This window comes from Paroedura picta, chromosome 10 (assembly GCF_049243985.1).
Source record: "Paroedura picta isolate Pp20150507F chromosome 10, Ppicta_v3.0, whole genome shotgun sequence".
Classification (NCBI taxonomy): Eukaryota; Metazoa; Chordata; class Lepidosauria; order Squamata; family Gekkonidae; genus Paroedura; species Paroedura picta.
The window spans coordinates 85,456,605-85,482,541 of NC_135378.1; the positions used below are offsets into that span (position 1 = coordinate 85,456,605).

Here is a 25,937-nt window from a genome sequence, read left to right on the forward strand (position 1 = left end):
AGAGGAAGGGAAGGCCGCTTTGAGACTCCTTCAGGGAGTGAAAAATGGGGTATAAAAACCAACTCTTCTTCTTTTAACTCTGTTTTTAAATTGGCTTTCAACATTGTGTGTTGCGGGGGTTGTTTTTTAGTGGTTTTTAAGTGTGATTTTTGTCATGTATGTTTTCAGTTGCCAGCTGCCTCAGTGACTCCGGTCGGGGCAGAAAGAGGTGGAATTTGTTACGCAAATTAAAAATATTTTACCCGTAAATGAAATGCCACCTATATCGGAATAAGCACGTCATTAGAGCCTTACCAGTTTTGTGACCGGTGTTCCTGACCTCGAACAAATAGAAACTTCTGTTTTTGTCTCTGCTCTCTTCCAGATCGCGTTTTCGCAGCACAGTAACTTTATGGACTTGGTGCAGTTCTTCGTCACCTTTTTCAGGTACTCGTCCCGCTCGCCGTTTAAGAACCTCCTGGTCTTTTCGCTCAGCGTTAGTTCAGAGCACGGGTAGTCAAACTGCGGCCCTCCAGATGCCCATGGACTACAATTCCCATGAGCCCCCTGCCAGCGAATGCTCCAGCCTTGATGGACTAGGCCAGGGGTAGTCAACCTGTGGTCCTCCAGATGTCCATGGACTACAATTCCCATGAGCCCCCTGCCATCGAATGCTCCAGCCTTGATGGACTAGGCCAGGGGTAGTCAACCTGTGGTCCTCCAGATGTCCATGGACTACAATTCCCATGAGCCCCTGCCAGCGAATGCTCCAGCCTTGATGGACTAGGCCAGGGATAGTCAACCTGTGGTCCTCCAGATGTCAATGGACTACAATTCCCATGAGCCAGTGAACACTGGCAGGGGCTCATGGGAATTGTAGTCCATGGACATCTGGAGGGCCGCAGTTTGACTACCCCTGGTTCAGAGCATGCCGGCATGATTGCCTTCCTGTAGAAGGATACCAGCCACCTGGCCGGCCCGGCTGCGGGCCAGAAAGGCTGGATGTAAATCTTGTAAATAAATGCAGAGCAGCAGAGGTGTTAATGAGCATCGCCACACTTCTGCAAATACGGGCTGTGAACCCTCCCCGTGCTGCTTCCAGACAAGCAGTGGGTGGGGACACCGGAGTGTCGAGGTGGCGGAATTGGCCCGCGTTGGTTCCAGACTACCCGGAAAGGGATCCATTTTCGCAGTTCCCTTGCATTATTAATTTCCTGTAAACGGAGAACTCTCGCATACCTCGGGAAGGCTGAGAGCTCGTACTTTTCTCCCTGCTGTGCCCTTTCGCAAGCTCGAAGGAGTCTTGTAAAAAGTGTCTTAAGAACGTGATGACCTCACCTGACGCGGGCAAGGGGGGCTTGACCCCGTTCTCTTTGGTGCCTAGAGCACGCTTGAGGTTTCGGCGGCCGGCCGTTAGGCTGGCTTCGAATTGAGATGTGAACTTGAATCCCTCACTGTGCTCATTCACGTGGCTGGGCCAGAGAGTGGCCCTCCAGACGGCACCTGGGGTTTCATTTTATAATTTTCATTCATTATTCAATCCATAGCCCTCTCGCCATGTCCTTCCCTCGGTTGCCAGGAGTCAGGGACCCAAAAGTTGAGCTGCAAAACTATATTTAAAAAAAATCATTGCAAATATTTATGACGCAAACTGCACTGATCCAGTGTGTTAAAAACAAAGTAAAAACAACACATATCTAACTGCACGTGACAGAATGGACCAGGGGTAGTCAAACTGCGGCCCTCCAGATGTCCATGGACTACAATTCCCATGAGCCCCTGCCAGCATTCGCTGGCAGGGGCTCATGGGAATTGTAGTCCATGGACATCTGGAGGGCCGCAGTTTGACTACGCCTGGAATAGACCAAACGCATTTCAACTCCCAGCGTGGGGGGGGCGTGTGATTCCTAACATGACGTAAGACGTGTTACGATCACGTCTGAACAAAACAACACACATGATTCTTCTCTCAGGACTATAAGATTGATCAGTGAGATTGGTCCGCAGTCCTGTGGGAAGAAATAAACTCCTCACCTTCTACAAAAGCCAGTATCTTGCCTTTGTGGCACATCTGATGGGAAGAGAAGAGGATTGGGGTGGGGGTGGGGGGCAAAATCCCAAACTAGCTCATAACTAAAACCCTCCATGATGGCCTGGCCAATCCCTGATGCCCTTAATGTCTGCTCAGCCATGAGAACTGGGGGGGGGGGTCTGCCCGTGCACCCTCCATCCCTGTGCCTTTGGGCCTGTGATTGTGTATCCGTCAGTATTGGCTCACAACAGCCAACGTGCTTCGACTAAATCCGCAGCGGAGAAAGAAACCGCCAGCGTTCCGGTACTGATAACCAAAGTCAACAACGTCGCGTCCCTCGTCTCGCGAGGACCCCAATGTGGGCTTGCTTGTTCACGTACAGAGGACCAATATTGACTGTCGGTGACTGGCGTTGGCGGGGGGGGGGGGGTCCAGAGGAGGGGAGCTGGAGGGACCTTGATTTGTACTCAGATTCCTTTTAGAAAGGACAGAATGAGTCTCCCCCCCCCCCCAGTTAGTTAGATTCCCCTCCCCTCTTAGTTCTTGCCTTTCTTTGCAAAAGCTCTCCTCCACCACCTATTTATAGTTGCCTTATTGCTTTCGGTGTTGCTGTGTTTCCTGCTATATTTGTGTAGTCTATTTTCCTGTGATTTGCTCTCTGAACTCAGATATTCTTACAAGCAGCCATGGGGACCCAGTCACAGAGCAAGGGGATCTGCCCCCCTTTTGTGCTGTTTTCCTGATGGAGGAGGCGGTGGAGGAAGAATTAGTCCTTATATGCCACTTTTCTCTACCCGAATGAGTCTCAATGCAGCTTACAGTCACCTTCCCTTTCCTCTCCCCACAACAGAAACCCTGTGAGGTGGTGAGGCTGAGAGAGCCCTGAGATTCCTGAAAAAGAAGAGTTGGTTCTTATGTGCCACTTTTCACTGCGCGAAGGAGCCTCAAAGTGGCTCTGGATCCCGGAGCCAGAGGGAGCCTCGGGGGAAGGCCTCGGCCTCTCTGCCCTGTTGTTGACCCATCAGAAGAACTGGTTGGCCAGTGCATGAACCGGGATGCTGATGAGCCACTGGCCTGACCCAACGGGGCTCTTCTCATGTTCTCTGCAGGGGTTCACACTCAGACCAGTGGCCCCTCCAGCCTGGTGCTGCAGCCGTCCAGGGGCTTGGAAACAGAAGAGGCTTTTTCAGCCCGGCAGCCTTGGCAGGCTGGGTTCGTTAGGCGGTCAGCCTATCTGGCACAACCCTCCATCTGGCCTTTCTTTGTTCCGGGGAAGGATACTTCCTTTTGAATAGAGGCTGGCCATCGTGCATCAAGGGTCCCCAACACGGTGCGCGTGGGCACCAAAGTGCCTGCCAGCCCCTCACGGGGTGGTGCTTTTGCCCAGCATGGCTTCCGAATGGCCACTGAGCATCCAATTTAAAATCCCATTGCCCCCCTTAGCAGCTGCCCACGTCGTCTTAGCTGAATTCTCCGTCTTCCCTCTGCTTGGGCTCCCTCCATACTTCCTGCTGTGCCAGAATGCCAGAGCTGCCCACGGGCTCCGAAAGGGTGGCAACGGCTGTCCTGTCCATCCCCAACCAGCTCCTCGTTCCGGCAGCTTTGAGAGGTATTGATGGGCAAGGGAACCGAAGACCCGCCTCTCTAATGGGTCCGTCCGGGCTCGCAGGGGCCTGCTGCCTCCTGGTGGCCATTCCCGGAAGCTCACTAAGTCTCCTCCCAAAGTGGTCTCCGGAGCGATGTGGAAAAATCGGGGTGCTCTGAGGATTGGGTCTTGTTTTGCCGCTGGGCAGTTGTTGTGTGGGTTGTGCACTCCTGTGGAGATTGCCTCTTCCAAGCATTCCTGGTGTTGGGGGGGGGGGGTAAGAAATCCGTGTTTTTGCCACAGGGTGGTGGGTTTTTTATAGGGGCACCTGAATGCCCTGGTTATAGGAGGGAGGGGAGGGGAGCGCCCTGTCTAGCAGGTTTTACTGTCTAGCAATGGACAGATACAACCAAAGCTGTGTGATGCATCATAGCACACAGCAGTAATTTTGGAACCTCCCTCTGTCTGTCTGCAAAATATTGCTATTGTTGTTATTATTGTTGGATTTATTAACTCTCACTCCCTATAGAGCTCTCACCTGGCTTAAGTAATCTGACTTGTCCATCGATTTACGCACAGAGTGAGTTGTCCATCGATTCACTCCAGACCACACCTGGAGTGCTGTGTGCAGTTCTGGAGGCCTCACTTCAAGAAGGACGTAGATAAAATTGAAAGGGTACAGAGGAGAGCGACGAGGATGATCTGGGGCCAAGGGACCAAGCCCTATGAAGATAGGTTGAGGGACTTGGGAATGTTCAGCCTGGAGAAAAAGAGAGGGGGCATGAGAGGGGACATGATAGCCCTCTTTAAGTATTTGAAAGGTTGTTACTTGGAGGAGGGCAGGATGCTGTTTCTGCTGGCTTTAGAGAAAAGGACGCGCAGTAATGGGTTTAAACTTCAAGTACAACGATATAGGCTAGATATCAGGAAAAAGTTTTTCTCAGTCAGAGTCATTCAGCAGTGGAATAGGCTGCCTAAGGAGGTGGTGAGCTCCCCCTCACTGGCAGTCTTCAAGCAAAGGTTGGATACACACTTTTCTTGGATGCTTTAGGATGCTTAGGGCTGATCCTGCGTTGAGCAGGGGGTTGGACTAGATGGCCTTTATGGCCCCTTCCAACTCTATGATTAATTTGCAAAAATTTGCATGACGGGGTAATTAATCTAATGCAAAAAGAAAAGAATATACTTTGTTTTTAGATGCACACAGGTGGGGCAGCTGTCACAAGTTCAGAGAAAGAAGAGTCAGCTTGGTGTAGTGGTTAGGAGCACAGATTTCTAATCTGGTGAGCCGGGTTTGATTCCCAGCTCCCCCACGTGCAGCCAGCTGGGTGACCTTGGGCTTGCCACAGCACTGATAAAGCTATTCTGACCCAGCAGCAATATCAGGGCTCTCTCAGCCTCACCCACCTCACAGGGAGTCTGTTGTGGGGAGAGGAAAGGGAAGGCGACTGGAAGCCGCTTTGAGCCTCCTTTGGGTAGAGAAAAGTGGCATCTAAGAACCAACTCTTCTTCTTCTTCTTCTTCTTCTTCTTCTTCTTCTTCTTCTTCTTCCTCCTCCCCCGACCTTCATGGGGGTGGGTTCGGGGGCGGGGGGAACAACACCTATTTGAAGATCTGCAGAGTTTCCAAATGAGCAAATTGCCTTTAAAACAATGAGAGCGGGGTTCTTAGTGATGCCTCGCTAGCGGGTTTGGCCTTTGCTCTGGTGAAAACGAATCGGCTCTTGGACAAGGCGCTTTCCAGCCTCTCCCCGGCTGAGAAATGAGAATCATGATAGCCAGCTATCTCTGGTTCAAAGGGCAGCATTCCGGAGGCGACGATAAAAATACGTTTCCAGCGCGTGGCAGTTTGGTGCGTTGTACGACGAACAAAGAAGAGAAAGAGAGACAAAATTGGAGAGGACCTGGACAGAAATGCCGCCAGACAAAGGACGATTCAATGGCAGATTCAGAAAATAATTGGTGCGGCTTTTTGCAAGATGAAAGTGAACTGGGGGGGGGGGGTTGGTGGGGGCTGCCTGATGGCTGGAGTGCTGGGTTTGGGTCGGGCCCAGATTCCCCTCCCCTCCCCTCCCCTCCCCGGCAGACTTCCGAGTATGTCTCTCGGCCTCACTATCCCACCTGAAACATGGGATTGCGGTGACCTGTCCTACGCTGGTTTTTTAGGAGGATTAATGATTGTGTTTGACTAGAATCTGTGCCACGCTTCAGGGAGCCAGGGGTGTGGCGTAAATCTCCGTGAGCGAATCAATCCATACCGGCCAGGCTCGCATTCCAGTTCATCTGGTCCTAAAGAAGAAGAAGAATTTTCCTGAGATTTAAAAAGAGAAGCAGAACAAACATTTCTGATTTCAAGAAACGTTTGAATTTTTTCACACGCTGCAGTTCACATCCCTCAACTGTTTTTTTCCCCTGGTTTTGTCATCTCTGCCAAGTGAGAACTTATAGAACCAGGAGAAGGATCTGTCCAGCCGCTGCTTGAAGACCACCAGTGAGGGGGAGCTCCCCACCTCCTTAGGCAGCCCCTTCCACTGCTGAACGAGACTCCTGGAATCCTAGAGTGGGTAGGGGCCATAGAGGCCATCTAGTCCCACCCCCTGCTCAGTGCAGGATCAGCCTGAAGCATCCAGGAAAAGGATCTGTCCAGCCTCTGCTTGAAGATGGCCAGTGAGGGGGAGCTCCCCACCTCCTTAGGCAGCCCATCCCACTGCTGAACTACTCTGAACCCATTACTGCTCACAGAAACCTCTCCCTGCCCTCCTCCAAAGGACAACCTTTCAAATACTTCAAGAGAGCCATCCTGTCCTCTCTCAACCTCGTCTTCTCCAGGTTGGACATTCCCAAGTCCCTCAGCTTTTCCTTTCTGGGCTTGGTCCCCAAGCACCAGGTTATCTTTGTCGCGCTCCCATATATCCCATATACCTTCGCCATCTTTTCCACCTCCTTTTTGGAAGGAGGCCTCCAGAACTGCGCCCAGGACTCCAGGTGGGGTCTGGCCAATGCGGTACACAGGGGCACTGTGACATCCTGCAATTTGGATGTGATGCCTCTGTTGATACAGCCCAATTCTGCATTTGCCTCCTTCGCCGCCACATCACACCGTCTGCTCATATTTAGCTTCCAGTCCACAACTGCCCCAAGATCTCCTTTGCCCGAGACCTTGGTGGACTTGCGTCAGCGTGCCGAAGGGCGAAAGGCAGCCGTGCTGTCCTTTCCTGGTTGCTGCTTTCCCCTCTGAATGGCAGGGCATCTCTCCTGCCCCATGGTTCCCCAGGCCAGCTTCGCAGCACCTTGGGAGAAGGTGACGTGAATCTAGATGTTGGCGAGGACTTTGTGTCGTTAGCAGCTGTCGAGGGAAGGTTCACGAATGACAATGCTAGTCTAGTTGATCCCCTTTCTACGTGTTCCTAGTTTGAAAAGAAGGGAGAATTCATTACGACACTCACAGCTTTTCTTCTTTTTCCCTCCCCTCCCTGCCTTTCAGCTGTTTCTTGTCTCTGCTTCTTGTGGCGGCCGTGGTTTGGAAGATTAAGCAGAGCTGCTGGGCATCGCGACGGAGAGAGGTGGGTGGAAACAGTGCATTGGCTTGCTTCCGCGGCGACCCCTAAACTGCCTCACCGGTTTCTTGCAAGAGACACTAAGTGTGCTGTTGAACTGGTTTGCATCTGGCCCTGCTGGTGGACCTCCCAATGGCTCTTGGGTTGTGGCCACTGTGTGACACAGGCCATTGGACTGGAGGGGCCATTGGCCTGACCCAGCACGGCTTCTCCATCTTCATGGTGCGGGGGGGGGGGGCAGTGGGAGGGCTACTGGAGGTCTTGTCCCGTTGGTGGGCCTCGTAATGGAAGTTGGGTTTTGGCCACTGCGTGACACAGGCCATTGGACTGGAGGGGCCATTGACCTGATCCAATGTGGCTTCTCTGTCTTCATGATGCTGGGGGGGGCAGTGGGAGGGCTACTGGAGGTCTTGTCCCGTTGGTGGGCCTCGTAATGGAAGTTGGGTTTTGGCCACTGCGTGACATAGGCCATTGGACTGGAGGGGCCATTGACCTGATCCAAGGTGGCTTCCCGGTCTTCATTGCACTTGGGGCGCAATAGTAGGAGGGCTTTTCAAGTTTCTGGCCACACTTGTGGACTTCCTGATGGCCCCTGGGTTTTGGCCACCGTGTGACACAGAGTGTTGGACTGGAGGGGCCACTGGCCTGACCCAACAGGGCTTCTCTTCTGTTCTTAAGAGGGATGTAAGGGCTGTAAGGGCCGGGGATGGGGTGGGAGAGCGTGGGGGAGCCATGGGTCCCCCTTTGGCTGATTGGGCTCACTGCTTCATGGCAGGAGAAATGGAGAAGGTGGACTCCCTACTTCGTTTCTTCCGTAGAGGAAGCGGCAAGTAACTATACTCGAGCTGCTCACTCAACTCCCTCCGACCGCGGAGGACATAAATAACCGCAGACTGGCAAACAGCTCACTTTTGATTACTTGAGCTATTGAGCCAGCCGGAGCTTGGCAGGAGCAACCATTGTCCCCCCCCCCCTCCCCCCCCCCCCCTCTGTCGTCTTGACAAGAGTGCGAAAAATCAAAGGGAAGGCTTCCTGTCGAGGTTTGTTTGTTTGTTTATTTATTTTTAAAGGAATTAAAATGAAGAATGTTAATCAGGCTTTCTGTCGGAGGGAGGCCGAGAAATGCCGCGCTCTGCCCGGAGCGAAGCAGAAGCGTTTAATGACGGCTTAAATGGGAAATGTCACTGGCGGGAAACTGCCCTCGGGGCGGAAGGAGCGGCTGGTGTCTTGGCGCTCGCGCAGCCGGGGCTGTTCCGCTTGGTGTCCGCGTTTCCGTTTCAAGACACGGACACCTTGTCAGATTTCTAACAAATAGCCCTTTAATGCGGGGAAGGTTTCTATCCAGCCCGACCCTGAAACAATGAGTGCTTTCTAAAGCTTGAGCTATGCATGCACAAGAAGAGGATGGTGGCTTGGACTGTACCACATAGAGCTATGGTTGGAGCCTTCATGTTTTGAGATCATAGGTTTGAAGGGTTCCCAGAGGCCATCTAGTCCAACCCCCTGCTCAATGCAGGATTCAGCTGAAAGCCTCCCTGAGAAGCATTCGTCCAGAGGCTGCTTAAAGGCTGCCAGTCAAGGAGAGGTCACACAGTTTTCTCAGAGCTCTCTCAACTTCACCTACCTCACTGCGTCTCTGTTGTGGGGAGAGGAAGGGTGGGCAATTGTAAGCATTTTCAAGACTCCCTCAGGTGATGGTACCACTTGCCTCTGCTCTGGTTTGGCCTCACTTGGAGTCCTGATTTCAGTTTTGGGCACCCCAGTTGAAGAGGGATGTAGACAAACTGGAGCGTGTCCAGAGGAGGGCAACAAAGAGGGTGAGGGGTTTGCAGACCAAGACGTATGAAGAAAGGTTGGGGGAGCTTGGTCTGTTTAGTCTAGAGAGGAGACGACTGAGAGGGGATCTGATAGCCATCTTCAAGTATTTAAAAGGCTGCCATATGGAGGATGGAGCAGAGTTGTTCTCTCTTGCCCTGGAGGGACGGACCAGAACCAATGGGATGAAATTAATGCAAAAGAAATTCCGTCTAAACATCCGGAAAAAGTTCCTGACAGTCAGAGTGGTTTCTCAGTGGAACAGGCTTCCTCGGGAGGTGGTGAGTTCTCCATTTCTGGAGATTTTTAAACAGAGGCTGGAGAGCCATCTGACGGAGAGGCTGAATCTGGGAAGGTTCAAGGGGGTGGCAGGTGACAGTGGAGGAGCGAGAGGGTTGTGAGTGTCCTGCCTAGGGCAGTGGGTTGGACTAGATGACCCAGGAGGCCCCTTCCAACTCTATGATTCTATGATTCTAGCTAGCAAAAAGGGGTACAAATAACCACTTCCTTTTCTGCTGCTGCTTCTCCTTCTTCCCTAACACGGCGATGCAAAGTGTGATTTTTCTTCGGAATGAAATCAGGGCGTTGCAGAGGGCCTATAGCACAGATTCAGATCTTTCTGCGCATTGTCAGGTGTAACATCCTGGGGGCACCTGGCAAGGCAGCGACACAGATCTAGAGAAAGGGAGGGGGGGGTTGAGTGTTTCATAAATTTTGTACTCCCCCCCACCCTTTCCTCCTCCAAGCACCGGGCCCAAATGGCTTTTTAGGCTCTGCTGTTTGCTAGCCGAGGAAATGGAAACAAGGAAGAATCCTTGTTGGCGGCTCTGAACACTACAAAAGGCAGATAAAACCGTTCCTTTTATTACCTGACTTTTTGGGAAATGATCGGAAGCATGAACGCGGCGTCAGAGGAATAATGCTTGGAATAAAACCACAATGGGCTCATAAAGAGTACATCTGTCTACCGGCAGGCCTCGCTATGTATCTTTGGTCCTCTCCTGACGCCTTCCCTTTTTAACATTCCTCTGGGATCTCCACGCTCAAATTCGAAGGCTGGCACCGAGGGCCGTGAAGTAGCCGGGGGAGGCGGTGGCATTTGTGCTTTTAACAAGATAATTGTCCACTTTTTAAAATGGTCTTTTGCAATGATGTCCTCCAAAATCTGGGATGTTGTTGTTTGTTTCGGCCTGTGGGGGAAAAAACATTTAAGTTGGGGAATATATGGGGAGAGGGTTGTGAGTGTCCTGCATAGTGCAGGGGGTTGGACTAGATGGCCCAGGAGGGCCCTTCCAACTCTATGATTCTGTGATCTGGAAGAAGTTCCTGACAGAGCGGTTTCTCAGTGGAACAGGCTTCCTCGGGAGGCGGTGGGTTCTCCTTCTTTGGAGATATTTAAGCAGAGGCAGGAGAGCCATCTGACGGAGAGGCTGATTCTGTGAAGGTTCAAGGGGGTGGCAGGTGACAGTGGGTGAGCGAGAGGGTTGTGAGTGTCCTGCATAGTGCAGGGGGTTGGACTAGATGACCCTCACAACCCTATGATTCTCGGATTCCATGGCTTCCAGCTGATTGGGCTGCCCTTGCCTTCTTGTAAGGTTCTCACTTTCGGTGGTCTTTTTGATGAGAAACTCTCTTTGACCTGCAGCTTATTCTTCCCCCAAAAGCTTCTCCTCCTGCCATTTGCAGCCCAGCTCTGCACGTCGAGCCCATGGATGATGAAGATACGTTTGTCGCTTCCCATGATTTCCCAGTAGCTTTGCTTCCTCTGTTTGTTATAATTTAAAGTGTGAAGGCTCCTGTAGAGACGCATTTGGATTTAATGCTTTTCTCCCCCCCCCCTTTCTTTTTTCGTTTTTGAAGTGACTTGCAAACTTGGTTACAAACCTAATTAGCTAGCATTAATGCAGTCGCCACCCCAGGGAATTGGAAACTTAATTTTCAGCTATGATGAAAATACTGCTAGAGAATTATTTATGCGCGGTCTTACATGGCGGCTTGCAATGGCAGCTAAATGCTATCAGCCAATTATTTTTTGAAAGGACGTAGCAGTCCTGTCTGTGTGGTGTTTTAAGCGTTTGTGTTGACTGATTAATAAACTTGGGGTAGGGGGAAGAAACCGGGGGCTAAATCCACTTCCTGGTTTTGCGTGTTAATGCAAGGCAGCTGCCCCGGGCTTGTTCACGTAGTCGGGTAACCAGGAGAACGGCCCTTGAATCCTTGCCTGGTCGGTTCTTATGTTCAGAAGATGGTGAGCCACAGAGGAAGAAGGAGAAGTTTCAAGGACTCCAAACCTTAATCCTGTGCCTTCCCAAGGCTTGTGTGCAGAAGAAGCAGACATTGTACAAAATATATGTCCAAAAAAATTCCAAATATCAATTTATCACTAAGCCACACAAGTCTCTAAAATAAGGAGCACTAAATTTAACTATCTAGCACAGTTTTTCTCATCTGGGGGGTCGGGAACCCTTTGGGGGTTGAATGACCATTTCACAGGGGTCACAGCAAGGCAAGTAGCTTGGCTAAGGGAGGGGGCGCCATCCACACAACAGCCTTGCGGGGTAGATCAAGATAGAGCAGGGGTAGTCAAACTGCGGCCCTCCAGATGTCCATGGACTACAATTCCCAGGAGCCCCTGCCAGCGTTTGCTGGCAGGGGCTCCTGGGAATTGTAGTCCATGGACATCTGGAGGGCCGCAGTTTGACTACCCCTGAGATAGAGCATCTGTCTGGAGCAGTGGAAAAGAGCGAGATCAGCATGGTGGGACAAGAGGCAGAACTGAACTGAGAAACCCCGGGGGAAAAACCAATTTTTATATCATCATAAACAATAGATCTTCATGCCATTGGTCAGTTTTGGTTTAATTTCTGTGAAAGAACCCTTGCCTAATTTTATGGTTGGGGGTCCCCACAACATGAAGAACTGTCTTAAAGGGCCGCAGCCTTAGGAAGGCTTAGCACATTCAGGCCTTGTATTAGATGGCACATTTTCGCAGGCCTCATCCGTAAGGATAGATTCAGTCGGGTAGCCTGGTTGGTCTGAAGGAGCACAACAAAAATAAAGCACCTTGAAGACCAACAAAGATTGATTCCAGGTGTGAGCTTTCAAGTGCAGGCACTCTTCCCCAGACTAAATGAACAACCAACGTAACTGTGGAGCTACAAGGCAACCACAAATTATGGCAAATTAGTAAACTGGGTCATAGTATCCCAATTAAGCCCTGTGATGCCATATGATAATTCGGTGGGTGGGCGTGTCAGCAGCCATGCTTCTAAGCCAGATTCTGCACCATTCCACCACTTCTGGGGTTTCTCAAGGCCCGAAGAAAGTTTCAGGAGGTTTCTCAAGGGTGAAAAAGTTAAGAAAGGCTGATCTTGGTAGAGGGTGAGCAGCAGCAAATTAGCATCCAGTATGATAAAGATGCTTAACAGATGCAAGTACCAGATGTATAACCCCCTTTGTCCACCCCTGGAGGTGATAGTGGGTGGGTTTTTAGTTGATTTTTTTCACCACTTTTATATTTCTGGATTTGTGTCGGGTTGTGGTGTATTTTAGAGTTTTAGGGGGCAATTTTATTGGGGATTTTATGCATATTAGAAGAGTTGGTTCTTATATGCCGCTTTTCCCTACCCGAAGGAGGCTCAAAGTGGCTTACGTCTCCTTCTTTCCTCTCCCCACAACAGACACCCTGTGGGGTGGGTGAGGCTGAGAGAGCCCTGATATCACTGCCCGGTCAGAACGGTTTTATCAGTGCCGTGGCGAGCCCAAGGTCACCCAGCTGGCTGCATGTGGGGGAGCGCAGAATTGAACCTGGCATGCCAGGTTAGAAGTCCGCACTCCTAACCACTACACCAAACTGGCTCTCTATTGTAACCCACCATGAGCCTTTTCGGGAGTGGTGGGCTAGAAATGTAAATAACAATAACAACGACAATTATTATTATTATTTCATGTTCAAACTTGTGACTCTGATGCCGTATGGGTCGACTGGCATTTCTTTTTCATCTCTTCCCTTCCAATCTCATATGTTGCTACCATCGCTCCCCCCCAGCGATGAAGGAATCTACCCGTGAGTTCCCCCCCCCCGTTTTATTGTCTCATCCCTTCAGTCTTTCCAGTTCTTTTTTGTTTCAACGTTGTTCCTGTCTCCCGACATAACCGCGTCGATGCCCACCCTTGCTTTCCGTCCTGAGTTCGCCCTGCCCGTTCTTCCCCTAACCTTTCTGTCTTTGCATCCTTTTCTTTTTAAGAGCTGTTTTCGAGGAGAGGCAGGCCGTGCTTCTCCCCGAGAAAATGCCCTTAAGGACCGCAAAATTGGCTTGTTCCGGAATGACATTTCTTTTCCGGACAGCCTCGGCCGTAATAATATCGCGAAGATAAAAAACGAAAACGGATTGATCCGTGGTTGTCTAATATTTTATCCTCGTTAACCGTCTTGGCCGAGGATGATGCATGGCCCGTTTGATTATTAACCCAGATTTACAGGCGGTAATTGAGATCTGCAGTCGAGCCCGCCTTGGCTTCCGTGGGAAATAAGTCCCGGGGCTGAAGTGTGCAGAAGTGGTTTCGTTGTGCAGTGCCCTGCCAAGAGCAAGGGGTGGGAGGGCAGAATGGACCTGTTGCCACGTGGAAACTGCACAATAACTGGATCGGTCCGCAGCTTGAGAGACCACCCCTGGCTGTGTTCGGGGGGGGGGGGGCGTTGCACGTTCATTCTAGGAGGGAGACAGCTGTTTCCCCTTAACTTTTAATTTCAACGGGCTCTGAATTGTCTCCCTCATTTGCTCCTCCAGTGAGAAGCACCCTTTTGATGGTGCAGTTTCAAAAATGAGAGTCTCTGGCCTGAAAACACAGTAATTGATTAGCCCCGGATTAATTCTTGAGTTCGTCTTCCCTGGAGGGTGACATTCAGGCATCAAAAGCTCCCTGTGGAGGGAGAGCATTTGGGCTCCAAGCTTTATTTTGTGTCCTACTCTTGGATAGCTCTGAGTTTCTTCTTTGGGACTCCCAAATAGTTCTCTCATCCAGGTATGGATTGGGTCCACACTTCAGTGTCGCAGTTTAGAGCGGCAGCCTGCAATATGGACAACCGGGTTTGATTTCCCCACTCCACTTCCACATGCAGGCAGTTGGGCTCCTCACAGTTCTCTCAGAGCTGTTCTTGAAGAGTAGTTCTCTCAGGGCTCTCTCAGGGTGTCTGTTGCGGGGACAGGAAGGGAAGGTGAATGTAAGGTGCTTTGATCCTCCTTCGGGTAGAGCAGGGGTAGTCAAACTGCGTCCCTCCAGATGTCCATGGACTACAATTCCCATGAGCCCCTGCCAGCGAACGCTGGCAGGGGCTCATGGGAATTGTAGTCCATGGACATCTGGAGGGACGCAGTTTGACTACCCCTGGGGTAGAGAAAAGCGGCATCTAAGAACCAACTCTTCTTCTTCTTCAGTAATCTCAGGGTGTCTGTTGCGGGGACAGGAAGGGAACGAGATTGTAAGTCACTTTGTGGCACCACGTGGCATCGTGGTTGGGAACCCCTGCCTGAATGGCTCTCAGGAGCTGCAGTGTGCCTTTCGCATGCGTGGGCCCTGGCATTTTGAGGCTGGTCTTTCAGGGCGATTTCAGGGCTCTGTTCCGCATCCAGACTGCGAATGTGAAAATTGGGTGTTGAGACCGTGAAGCCAGGACCCGGATGAATTATTTCTCTGAGAAGCCGGTTTGCGAGCCCCTGTCCGGCTGACGGGGTCCTCCATGCCCGTCCTGACCCTCTCCTTCGCAGCATGGCAGCTGCTCGGCTGCTTTCTCCAGGCGCTGTCCGGTCTCAGCTCATTACTGCACATTCTGGCTGTGGAGTCATCACACTCCAGACCTGCCTTGGGCAGAGTCACGTCCTCTCATGCTTCGAAAGCCATCCTGAGCCCCCCAAGAGGCACGGTTCGAGGGCGATCAGGGGGGAGCGCATCCCAGCAAGCTCCCCCATGTGCCAACCCAGCCCTTCCCAAATGTTCACCTCTTGCCGAGTTAATGGGGTATTCTTGTTTCTTATTTGGGGCATGTCTATCAGGACAGCTTGCGCTGCTCTCTCTCTTTTTTTAAGCCAGCCATTACACAAAGCGCTTTATGGCAGCCGGAGGGCACAATTACCGCAGCAACAACCCAGCAATATGTTTTGTGCTGTCTCAGACAGTCGCTGTGCATCGTGTCGGCGGCCGAAAGCGGAAGGGCTGGCTACTCGCTCAGGTTCCTGTGCCGCTTTCTGAGGTTGACCTCGAATGGGGTTCCTGAGGTTGACCTCGAATGGGGTTCCTGAGGTTGACCTTGAATGGGGTTCCTGAGGTTGACCTTGAATGGGGTTCCTGAGATTGACCTCGAATGGGGTTTCTGACGTTGACCTCGAATGGGGTTTCTGAGGTTGACCTCAAATGGGGTTCCTGAGGTTGACCTTGAATGGGGTTTCTGAGGTTGACCTTGAATGGGGTTCCTGAGGTTGACCTTGAATGGAGGTGGGTGGGCACCAAGTACCCAGACCGAAATGGCGTCCTTGGAGTGCAGAAAGATAATTCGGAGCAGCCCTTTTGACTGTGGAGGTACCCCTGAAATATTTCTCCGGCTTTGATGTGCCGCAGAAGTGAGGTCAGCTGGCCAGGCCCCCATACACAAATCAGTGAAATAAACATATGCAAATAAACTTAAAACCCATCCTTCCCCCACCTCCTCACTCCACCCCACTTTGCCTATAATGCCCCATGTGCAAATAAAACTAAATGTTCAGGCCAAATAAAAATATGCCTCCCCTCCATGCAAAACAGCCCGGGTGCCCAACAGAAGACCCACGGGGCCAGCTTAGCTCAGCCACAGGGGAAGAAGCGGTGGCAGCTGGCTCCATGCGGCTGCCATCTTGGAATCTTGGTATCCAAGGTTGGAGCATCCCCAGTTCAGAGGGAAGTCCTGTTCTTGCCAGGATGCAGATTCATATCCCATTCTGAGACTCTCTACCACTTTCTCCTCATCCCCTTTGTGGGTAAATAAGTCATAGGCTGAATACTTATTTATTTAATTCATTTTTTCCAAACCCCCCTTACCCCCCCCACGCACACACACACTGGGTACCCAAAGCAGTTCATACAATTCCCGTCTCTTCCAGCTCACCCCCCAAACAACCCTGTGAGGTAGGTTGGGCTGAGAGACTGTGACTGGCCCAGGGACGTTTCCATGGCACAAGTGGGCATTCTCAAGTCTCTTTCCTCGCTGGAAATATTTTAGAGCAAGTGTTTCCTGAAAAGTACCCAGCTGTCACCACCAAGGACCTTCTGAGGACATGTAAACCAAGGATCCCCAACACTTTTTTGAGCCTGCGGGCACATCTGGAAATCGGACAACACATGCTGGGTAGAGCAACAAAATGGCTGCCACAGTAGGTGGAGGTAGAGCAACAAAATGGCTGCCACAGTAGGTGGAGGTGGAGCAACAAAATGGCTGCCACAGTAGGTGGAGGTAGAGCAACAAAATGGCTGCCACAGTAGGTGGAGGTAGAGCAACAAAATGGCTGCCACAGTAGGTGGAGGTAGAGCAACAAAATGGCTGCCACAGTAGGTGGAGGTAGAGCAACAAAATGGCTGCCACAGTAGGCAGAGCAGTCCACAGAGCAATTGCCACAGATCAACTTCAGTCCCACAATGTAGATCTCTGTGCTGTGTTGGCAGCTGGCGCCCAAGCCACGTTTGTAAATACTCTGCACAGCCAATCATGTCTCCAGTGGCCAATCAGAAGCCCGCCCACTTCCTAAGGAAGCCCATGGCGGGCACCAAGTTGGGGACCCCTGAACTAGACTGGCTCGCTGAGAAGGTGGTCTTCCAGCACAGCGGTAGAGCAAGAACAAAATGCCGTACAACCAGTAGCACCCGTGCGGTCTAGCACTTGGGGAGTAGATTAAGAGCAGCATCCCAGAGAAGTCAAAACGCAGCCTGAATTCTGTGCAGCTCCAAATCAAATCTTTTAAAAAGGGGGAAAAAGAGAGTCTTTACACTAAAATGTGTCTCTCGGCCTTGGTCAGGAGGCCAGCCGTTGTGCAGAAGTCGTCCAAGTCCCTGCAAAACAGCTTGGGTGGGCAGAGGAGCAGACCCGGTAGCCTCTCACCTCCCTCCGCAAAACTCCTGTAATTTGTCTGCATTCTGTTCTCCCAGCAGGGCTTCTTCCCTCTGGCCAGAAGTCAAGCGGATACAGAAAAGCAGTCGCTGGAGGCAGAGCTTGTGGGGAAGGCCGATATCCCTCCCACCTCCTCCAGACAGTTCTTAAAATATCCCATAATCGCCCTCTCCCCCATGAAAGATTCATGGACTATTGGGAGGGGGATTGGTTTGATTTGGTCATTGTCCCCCCTCCTGCGCTGCCCCCTTTGGCATCTATACATCTTCCGTGCATTACAAATACGTAACAACCCAGGCCTCTTAGATAAATTAGGCTATTTTAGAAGATTTAAAGAATGCTGTTTGGGACATCAGGTTATCTGGGTGCCATTGGGGGGGCTGTCTCCCCCCCCCCCACTCCTGCAGCTTTATCTGGAACCAGATAGATGTGAATCCATTGTTCTGAGGCGAGGACTAGGAGCAGTGGGTTCAAATTACGGGAAAGGGGGTTGCACTTAAATATTAGGAAATGTTTTCTGATGGTGAGGGCTGGTCGTCAGTGGGATATGCTGCCTTGGAGGCTGGTGGAGTTTTCTTTGTTGGATGTTTCAAGGAGTAGAATCATAGAATCACAGAATCCTAGAGTTGGAAGGGGCCATACAGGCCATCTAGTCCAACCGCCTGCTCAACGCAGGATCAGCCCAGAGCATCCTAAAGCATCCAGTAGATTGGATGTCACCTGTCAGGAGGGTGTGTTTTTGAAGTCCCCGAGCAGGTGGGGGGCTGGACTGGACGGCCCTCGGTGGTCTCTCCCAGCCCTGTGTGATTCTCATTCTGAAACCACAAGATGCCGTCGCGGTCAACCCTGCTTTTGCCAGGTGTCGTGTCTTGTCCTCTGCACAACCCGCCAAAACGGTAGGCGGCTGCATAAAAATTCATGACCCGTGGGATGAAGACCGCTGATTTACGAGCCTTTCCAAACGGATAGGTTTGAAGGCTAGAAAGGGTTTATTGTTGAGCGTTCGGATTGGCCCAAATGCTTTTTTTGTGTGCCGGGCCGAATTGTCGTACCTTGATGCATTTGAAATCTTGTAGTCCAGGGGTAGTCAAACTGCGGCCCTCCAGAGGTCCATGGACTACAATTCCCATGAGCCCCTGCCAGCCGGCAGGGGCTCATGGGAATTGTAGTCCATGGACCTCTGGAGGGCCGCAGTTTGACTACCCTTGTTGTAGTCCGCAAGCCTGTGAGGAGAGACGGTACAACCGAGTATCATCCAGGTTTGCCCGAGAAAGATGGAGCTGCATGGGTTTGGGTCAAACCCCTTGTGTGTCTGAGCTCTCGGGGTCCTGTTCATTAATTTTTTCTTCCTGGGACCTCTTTGGAACAGAGGGATGAATTATTTCTTCCAGGGACCTCTTTGGCACAAGGGGGATGAATTATTTCTTTGGCGCTAGGGTCACCTCTTTGGTGCCGGGTCACATTCTCGTGGCGTCTGATGAATGTTTATGGCCCTCCAAATAAATTTGGTCCATCCTATTAACACCCCTGCTTTTGTTTCCCAGCAACTGCTCCGGGAGATGCAGCAGATGGCCAGCCGTCCCTTCGCCTCCATCAACGTTGCCTTAGAAACGGACGAGGAGCCGCCCGATCTCATTGGCGGGAGCGTGAAGGTGAGGGGTCGTCAGGGGTCATCAGAGGTCGTCCTCGCGATTATGGGTCCTTGGCTGTCACCTCGCTTAACCGAAAGGGAGGGGGGCGGTGGACAGGGGAGGCCGCTGTAGGTATATACCTATAAAGATTCCGTAAATGCATAGGGTCTTTTTGATCTAACTTTATGTCTCCCGGCTCCTTGTTTGCATCTTTCAGGTTCCGCTGGCTTAAATAAAAGTTGCAGCTCTTTAATTTTTGTTTTTTATGGCTTGTAATCAAGGCGGAAACTGCTTAGCCAAGTAGTTGGCTGGAAATAGCTGTAGGTGCCGCTCGTAAAACCTTCTCCACGAGGCCTTTCAAGGGTGGAGGGTGGGGGGAGACTGACTGACAAAGCATTTGGAGAATCAGCAGAACTGAGGGATACTCATGTTTGAAACAGAAGACGGTTTCCTGGAAGGTGAGAGGGAGCAGAAGGCAGATCAAAGCCATGGGTTGGCTGGCACGGATCCGTTCTGTCAGCCCTCTGCTGGTGTTTGTAGCTGACCTGAAACTCTGGGCCTGGAAAGTAGGGCAGTGAATCCTGGGTAAGCAATCTGGAGCACTATGGACAGCCCTGTGCTCATTCCAGCCATCAAAGGCTGCTGGGGTGAAATGACTAAGAACAACTGAGCCCAAACAAGATAGAAGCTTGAGGTCTGCAAGGACATTGTGCTTCCTTTTTAAGAAAAAAAATATATTCTTGTATTGCAGTTTATAAGAGACCAAAAGAAAAAAGAAAAGAAATAACATTTGTTTCACAAGATGAACCCCCCAATCAGGTTCCTTAGACTCCGGACTCAATTAGCTGTTTGTCAAGAGAGTCAGTATAAAAATGCCCTTCTTCTTGAAATTCGTGTGTCGATCCTCTATTGACCAAACTGGTTAATGTGGCCATTTTTTGAGAGGTCATTTTGTCCATCCAAACCACTACTGACAATACTCTCGGGGTCTTCCCATCTTTAGCCAGGATCAAACTCGCCGATGTTGTGGCTTGACTTGGTAGATTTTCTGGGCAGGCGCTTAATAACATATTCTCAGGTTTCATGGAAAATTTAACATTACACATCGATTCTAATAAAGAATGAACTTTGGACCAGAATTGATAAACCTTAATACAACTCCAGTACATGTGGAAAAAAGGAACCAGGTTTGAACTTGGAATGTTCTGCATGCCAAGCAGATGCTCTAGCACTGCTCTGTGGCCTTTCTCCAAGCTCTCCCGTGTCTCAGGCTAATGCCTTTCACATCACCTATTGCCAGATCTTTTAGCTGGAGATGCCGGGGATTGAACTTGGGACATTCTGCATAACAAGCAGATGCTGTACCACTAAGCCACAGCTTTCCGGGGCCTCAGGCAGAGAAAAGTCTTTCCCATCACCCCCAGCAAGATCCCTGTAACTGAGAATCCTGCAGATTGAACCTGAGACATTTTGTGTGCCAAGCAGATGCTCTGTGTGCCAAGCAGAGGCCTTTAATATCATTTTGCCTGAGGCTGTGGTCCTTGATCCGGAGATGCCGGGGATTGAACCTGGGGCCTTCTGCGGGCCAGGCAGAGGCTCTCCCATTGACAAACAGACCTCCCCCAACCTTCACAGAGCTCTTTATTCAATGCAGCACAAGTTCAGGTGGTCAGAGCAGAGCCTCCCTAGGCCATTCAAGAACGAGGCGTGGAACCTTCCCACTCAGGGTAATCAGGTGACCCAGAACAACCAACCACCTTCTCGTGCACCCCAGGGCCTGTTGTGGCTTTGGCCAGGTGTCACGTGATCGAGAGACATTCTTTGGCTTGGCTGTTCCGAAGTCAGACTCTCAGACGGCTGCCTGCCGCTGTTCACGAAATTGCTTTCTGTCCCTGTCCCCGTCCAGCTTAGCCAAGCCCTGCCGAGACAGATGTGCAGCAAACCATTGCAGGGGAACTGGCCCTCCGTCCTCCGCTTTGATATGCATCTTTCCAAAGAGTGGAACGGAGAGGGCTTTTATCAGCAAGCGCCCTTAGGCAGTTTTCTGTTGTTGGCCGCCAACCAGCAGGCGCCATCTTGGGCTAATACTTTGCATCTGGACATCTTACTGAAATTGTGTGTCTCATGTAAGGGGAAAGGGGGTAATTTACCCCACTGGACACACACATTGCCAAGGCGACAAAGAACGAGGGGCTCGGAGGGTTTGAGCCCTCCGAGTTTTATTCCCTGTTCCTCCCACGGGCGCCGTTTTGGCTGGCCGGCACAGAGAGTCTCCCAGTCTTTGGCCGCACCTGAGCGAAAAGCATCCAGCCAATTTGTGGCCTTATCTGCTCGGGCGTTTTTAAAAATCATTAAGTACCTGTGAGGCTTTGTTATGCAGCGGTTCTTGGAATCCGATTAGAACGGAGCTCCCCCCAGCTGCTTATTCCAAGAATTATCGTGCGTTCGGTTTGAAAGAGGCTTTCTGATCTAGGCATCTGAATTAGCAGTGCTTGACCTGAGATTAGAGGCAGTTTTCACGGGGCTTGGTGCAGAATGTTTATATTCCCCCCCCCTCCCAACTCCATCACTACTTAGCTGTCTTGGCAAAAGAATTCTTCCGTCCTCAGTGGGAATGATAGGCAAAGATCCGTGGCAGTGCATGTAGTAGCACTCCAGTGCCTCGTCTTGTGTCCATGGCTCACGGCAGCCTCCCGGGTTGGTGCTCAGTCGTGTGCACAAGCATTCCAAGATCGGCGGCTTGACGCACGGCACGTGGCTCCAGACAGTTCAAGCCGAGCTTGATTTGTCTGGAGCTTTAAGATTTAGTGGGCAAAATGCGCTCAAGGTCTCCGGCTCCAGGAGATTAGGCTGGCCTCAGCCAGGGCCTGACAGAACGCTCTTCCAAATGAGATCAAAGCGCTGCGGGACCTCAGACCATTCCGCCAAGGTTGCAAACCGGAGGTGTTCCGCCAGGTCTCTGGTTGAGGCCCCAAAGAAATGAATTTGCCCTCCCCTCCAAAGCCTTATTTATATGTCAGCTCAGGTTGGGGAGATCCTCTCACCTCCTTTTCTAGTGTGAGAAGAATTATGCAAAAGATGGCTCTGCTTTGGTTTTTAGGTTTAATGCTGCTTAATTGTTTTACATTTTTATTGCTGTGTGCTATCTCGATGTTAATTTATCTGTGATTTAATCCTGCCCTGATTGGTGCAAGATAGGGCAGAAAATATAATAATAACTAGATTTAAAGCCCGTTGCATCTGTAAATGCAACAGGCGCTAGCATTCCCTTTCTTCCCCGCACCAGGGAACCCTCCCGCCAGCCCTCCCCCATGCCCTGAAAAGGTGGTGGTCAGGGGCAGACTGGTGCTGATTGTGCCAGACTGCCCCTTGCTGGGTTCATTGGGGGCTGGTCTGGCCACTGTTTCCGGTCCACAGGCCAATCAGAACGCACACAGCAAAACTGTGCCCATCCTGATTGGCCCGTGGACCGGAAACAGAGGCCGGACCAGCTCCGCCCAGGAGGCCACTGCTCAAATATTATAAGAGCAGCTAAGTGTTAAAGATAATAAGAATAGCACCACCCTAGGGGCTTTCTTTTGCTACACTTTTCTCTTCTACATCCTTTATCTGTTAGAACACATCAATTATTTGGCGTTCCTTTAGAGCTAAGTTCCCATGGGGGGGGGGGGGGTGCAAGTAACAGCCTTAGCGCAGAGTTCACAAGATGCCAGCGACATCTGTGGGCAGATGTTAGGCTGGCTGGTTCATGGGTTGAATGCGCAGGAACGTGAGAACGCAGGGAGGGAGACTTTGTGCTAAGTTTGGTCTCTCTGTTGGTCCTCTCAGCCTTTAAAAAAAATTCTCTGAAGGGAGCATATTGCTCTTTGAACACCTGGCAGGGCGACGGAGCTGTGAGAAGCTGTCGATTAAGCGGTGTGCTAAATGGATTAGCACCGCCGAATTTTTGCTTTCTTCTAAAAGGCCTCTTGGTTTCAGGGATGTCAAGAGGAGACGAACCTCTGTTCTTTTTAATGAATTATCTCTAACCAATTTAGAAGGCATCTGGGTAGGCGAGCCTGTGGTGTCTTGGAAGAAGAAGGGGAGCAGTGATGACGGTTGGGTGGCCAGCTCCTGGGTGGCTCAAAGAGGCGGGGTGGGGTGTCTTTCTTTCCCGTTTGTCCTGGCACAGGGCTGGAGCTTGGGTGTGTTGTAGCCCATGTTTTGGAGGTCTGAGAACGAGGTCCTGCAGGGGATATTCGAAACGCTTTGCCATATTTGTCCTTGCGACTTATCCTTCCTCTGATTATCCTACGTTAATCTGCAGTAGAACAGCTAGAACGAGGCCCTTACAGGCCAACCGGATGTCTAAGCTTGCATTAGGCAAAGGAAGATATAAGCTTGCATTAGGCCAGGGGTAGTCAAACTGCGGCCCTCCAGATGTCGATGGACTACAATTCCCAGGAGCCCCTGCCAGCGAATGCAAGGGCAAGGGCAAGCGAATGATGGCAGGGGGCTCCTGGGAATTGTAGTCCATGGACATCTGGAGGGCCGCAGTTTGACTACCCCTGCATTAGGCAAAGGAAGATATAAGCTGGCATTAGGCAAAGGTAGCTTTGGTTATCTGGGCTGGAATCTAGCGGGTAAATGCATAGGAACCTGTTGGATCAGCCCAATTACCCGTCCAGTCCAGCACTCTTTGTCGTACAGTGGCCCAAATCTGGTCCCGTTGGTGGGCGTCCTGATGGCCCCTGGGTCTTGGCCACTGGGTGACACAGAGTGTTGGACTGGATGGACCAGTGGCCTGATCCAACATGGCTTCTCTGTCATCATGGTGCATAGGATGGGGCGGGCAGTGGGAGGGCTTCTGGAGTTCTGGCCATACTGGTGGATATTTTCTGATTCGGCCCATGTAAACTAACAGGGATTGCTATTCGGCTTGGGTAAGCCCCCCAAACCAAATCTCCACTGATTCGAGTTTATTTTCAGGCTTATGTGAGCTGAATTGTACACCCCAATTAGCCACTGCCTGCCTCCGCGTAAGGATCCGAGGTTTCCCTGGTGGTCTCCCATCCAAATACTAAGCAGTACCGACCCTGCTTGTCTTCTCATGGGACCAGGTTAGCCTGGGCCAGTTTGGTGTAGTGGTTAGGAGTGCGGACTTCTAATCTGGCATGCCGGGTTCGATTCTGCGCTCCCCCACATGCAGCCAGCTGGGTGACCTTGGGCTCGCCACGGCACTGATAAAACTGTCCTGACCGAGCAGTGATATCAGGGCTCTCTCAGCCTCACCCACCCCACAGGGAAAGGGAAGGTGAATGTAAGCCGCTTTGAGACTCCTTCAGGTAGGGGAAAGCGGCATATAAGAACCAAATCTTCTTCTAAGTCAGCGCAAGAGACTAAAAGAAGGTGGTTTGCTAGCGTCTGCCTAAGCAAAAGTTAATCCTGTTACATTAGTAAACTGTGTCACAGCATCCAAACACAGCCACATGATAACATCCTAGATTACATCGTAGATCAGACTAGGATGTAAATGTAAAAAAAAGGAAAAATGGTTTTAAAAAGTTTTAAAAAGTAAAAAAAACCCCACAAACATTAAATTGTTTGTGTAAAAATGCACAAACCTCAATTGTTTAAACAGAAACGTGAGCCGGCTCAAGGGTACAGCTAGAAAAGAGCGTTTGGGGCTATATTGGGGGCAGATTTCTCTAACTCCCCTGGGCCTGTCTGACACTTTTCTTCCTTTGGGATACAGATTCACAGTTTCGCAGCTCCTGGAAGCAGAATGCTATATTCAGACGAAAGCTTCCTCTTCTGTCCCTATTATTATTCCTATGTACATAATTTGGCAAGTGAGAAAGATGAGGTATTAATAAACACATTTGTCTCGAAAACAGAAGCACGGGAGAATAAAGACCTACAAAGTGCTCATTTTTAAGACTAATTGCTGCCTGCATTTAGCGTGTGAGCTGCTAAATTTGTTAAAGTATATATATATATTTTTAAATCCACACAATTCTAACAATCCGGGGACAGGAGAAAAAAGGAGTCTAGCACGCCCTGAAGGTGAACAAAATTTGTGGCAAGGAGGGAGTTTTTGCTCTTCAGATACTGGGCCGAAGGCTTTTGTGAAAAAATCATAAAATGGGACATCAGGCAAACGCATGCAGAAAAAGTTATATCTGACTAGGCCAACCAGGTGACCTGGGGCCAATCACAGTTCTCTCAGGGCTTTCTCAGACCAGCCTACCTCAGAGTCCCCCAAACTGGGAAGCAGACCAGCAGGTTCCAAAGAGTATTTAAAAGGCTTACTTGTAGAAGATGGAGCAGAGTTGTTCTCTCTTGACCCGGAGGGAAGGACCAGAATCATTACAGCTCGGTCAGAACAGCTTTATCAGTGCCTTGGCGAGCCCAAGGTCACCCAGCTGGCTGCATGTGGGGGAGCGCAGAATCGAACCCGGCTCGCCAGATTAGAAGTCCGCACTCCTAACCACTACACCAAACTGGCCCAGGCTAACCTGGTCCCATCAGAACGCAAACAGGGTCGGTACTGCGTAGTGTTTGGATGGGAGACCACCAGGGAAACCTCGGATCCTTACGCAGAGGCAGGCAGTGGATAATTGGGGTGTACAATTCAGCTCACATAAGCCTGAAAAAAACCTCGAATCAGTGGAGATTTGATTTGGGGGGCTTACCCAAGCCGAATAGCAATCCCCGTTAGTTTACATGGGCCGAATCAGAAAAGGCCGAAGCAATTTGGGTTTGATTTGGCTGATCGAGAACGACCCTGGCATTTGGTGGGCTCTTTAGATGCCTCTCCAGCGGATCCAGTCTGAGGCTGCGGAGAGACAGCTGCTTGTCAGGCTCCAATGGAGCTGAATCTATTTGTCTAACCCCAGATCACGGGAACCTGAATCTCTGTGCCTAGCCAGTGATTTGGTTGAATTGGGTATACCCAGATCAATTCAAGAAGAATCAGAATCATAACGAGTTTCCTTAACATGTACATCCTTAAAGGCAAACCATCTCTTGATTTCGGGGCTCAGGCCAGCCTGTTCTCATCCAATCTTGGAAGCTAAGCAGGGGGTGCCCTAGTTAGGAGCTGGATGGGTGGCCACCAAGAGTTCTCCTGGCCCTTTCTTGCTGCCCAGGGAAATGCCCACTTTAGGATTGGGAAGTGAATTTCATCCAGGCCAGACTGGCCAGGGACCCCGGCTTTTCTAGGG

General features: G+C 50.8%; 1 protein-coding gene across 1 annotated transcript in view; it reads left to right on the forward strand.

Moving 5' to 3' along the window:
- Window positions 1-25,937, forward strand: part of ATRN (attractin) — a 136,191-nt gene that overhangs the window by 96,707 nt on the left and 13,547 nt on the right. Inside the window, exons 25-27 of the mRNA XM_077301225.1 lie at window positions 365-426; window positions 7,080-7,158; window positions 18,646-18,753. Of these exons, the coding sequence (XP_077157340.1) occupies window positions 365-426; window positions 7,080-7,158; window positions 18,646-18,753 (249 nt within the window). The remainder of the gene's footprint in view (window positions 1-364; window positions 427-7,079; window positions 7,159-18,645; window positions 18,754-25,937) is intronic.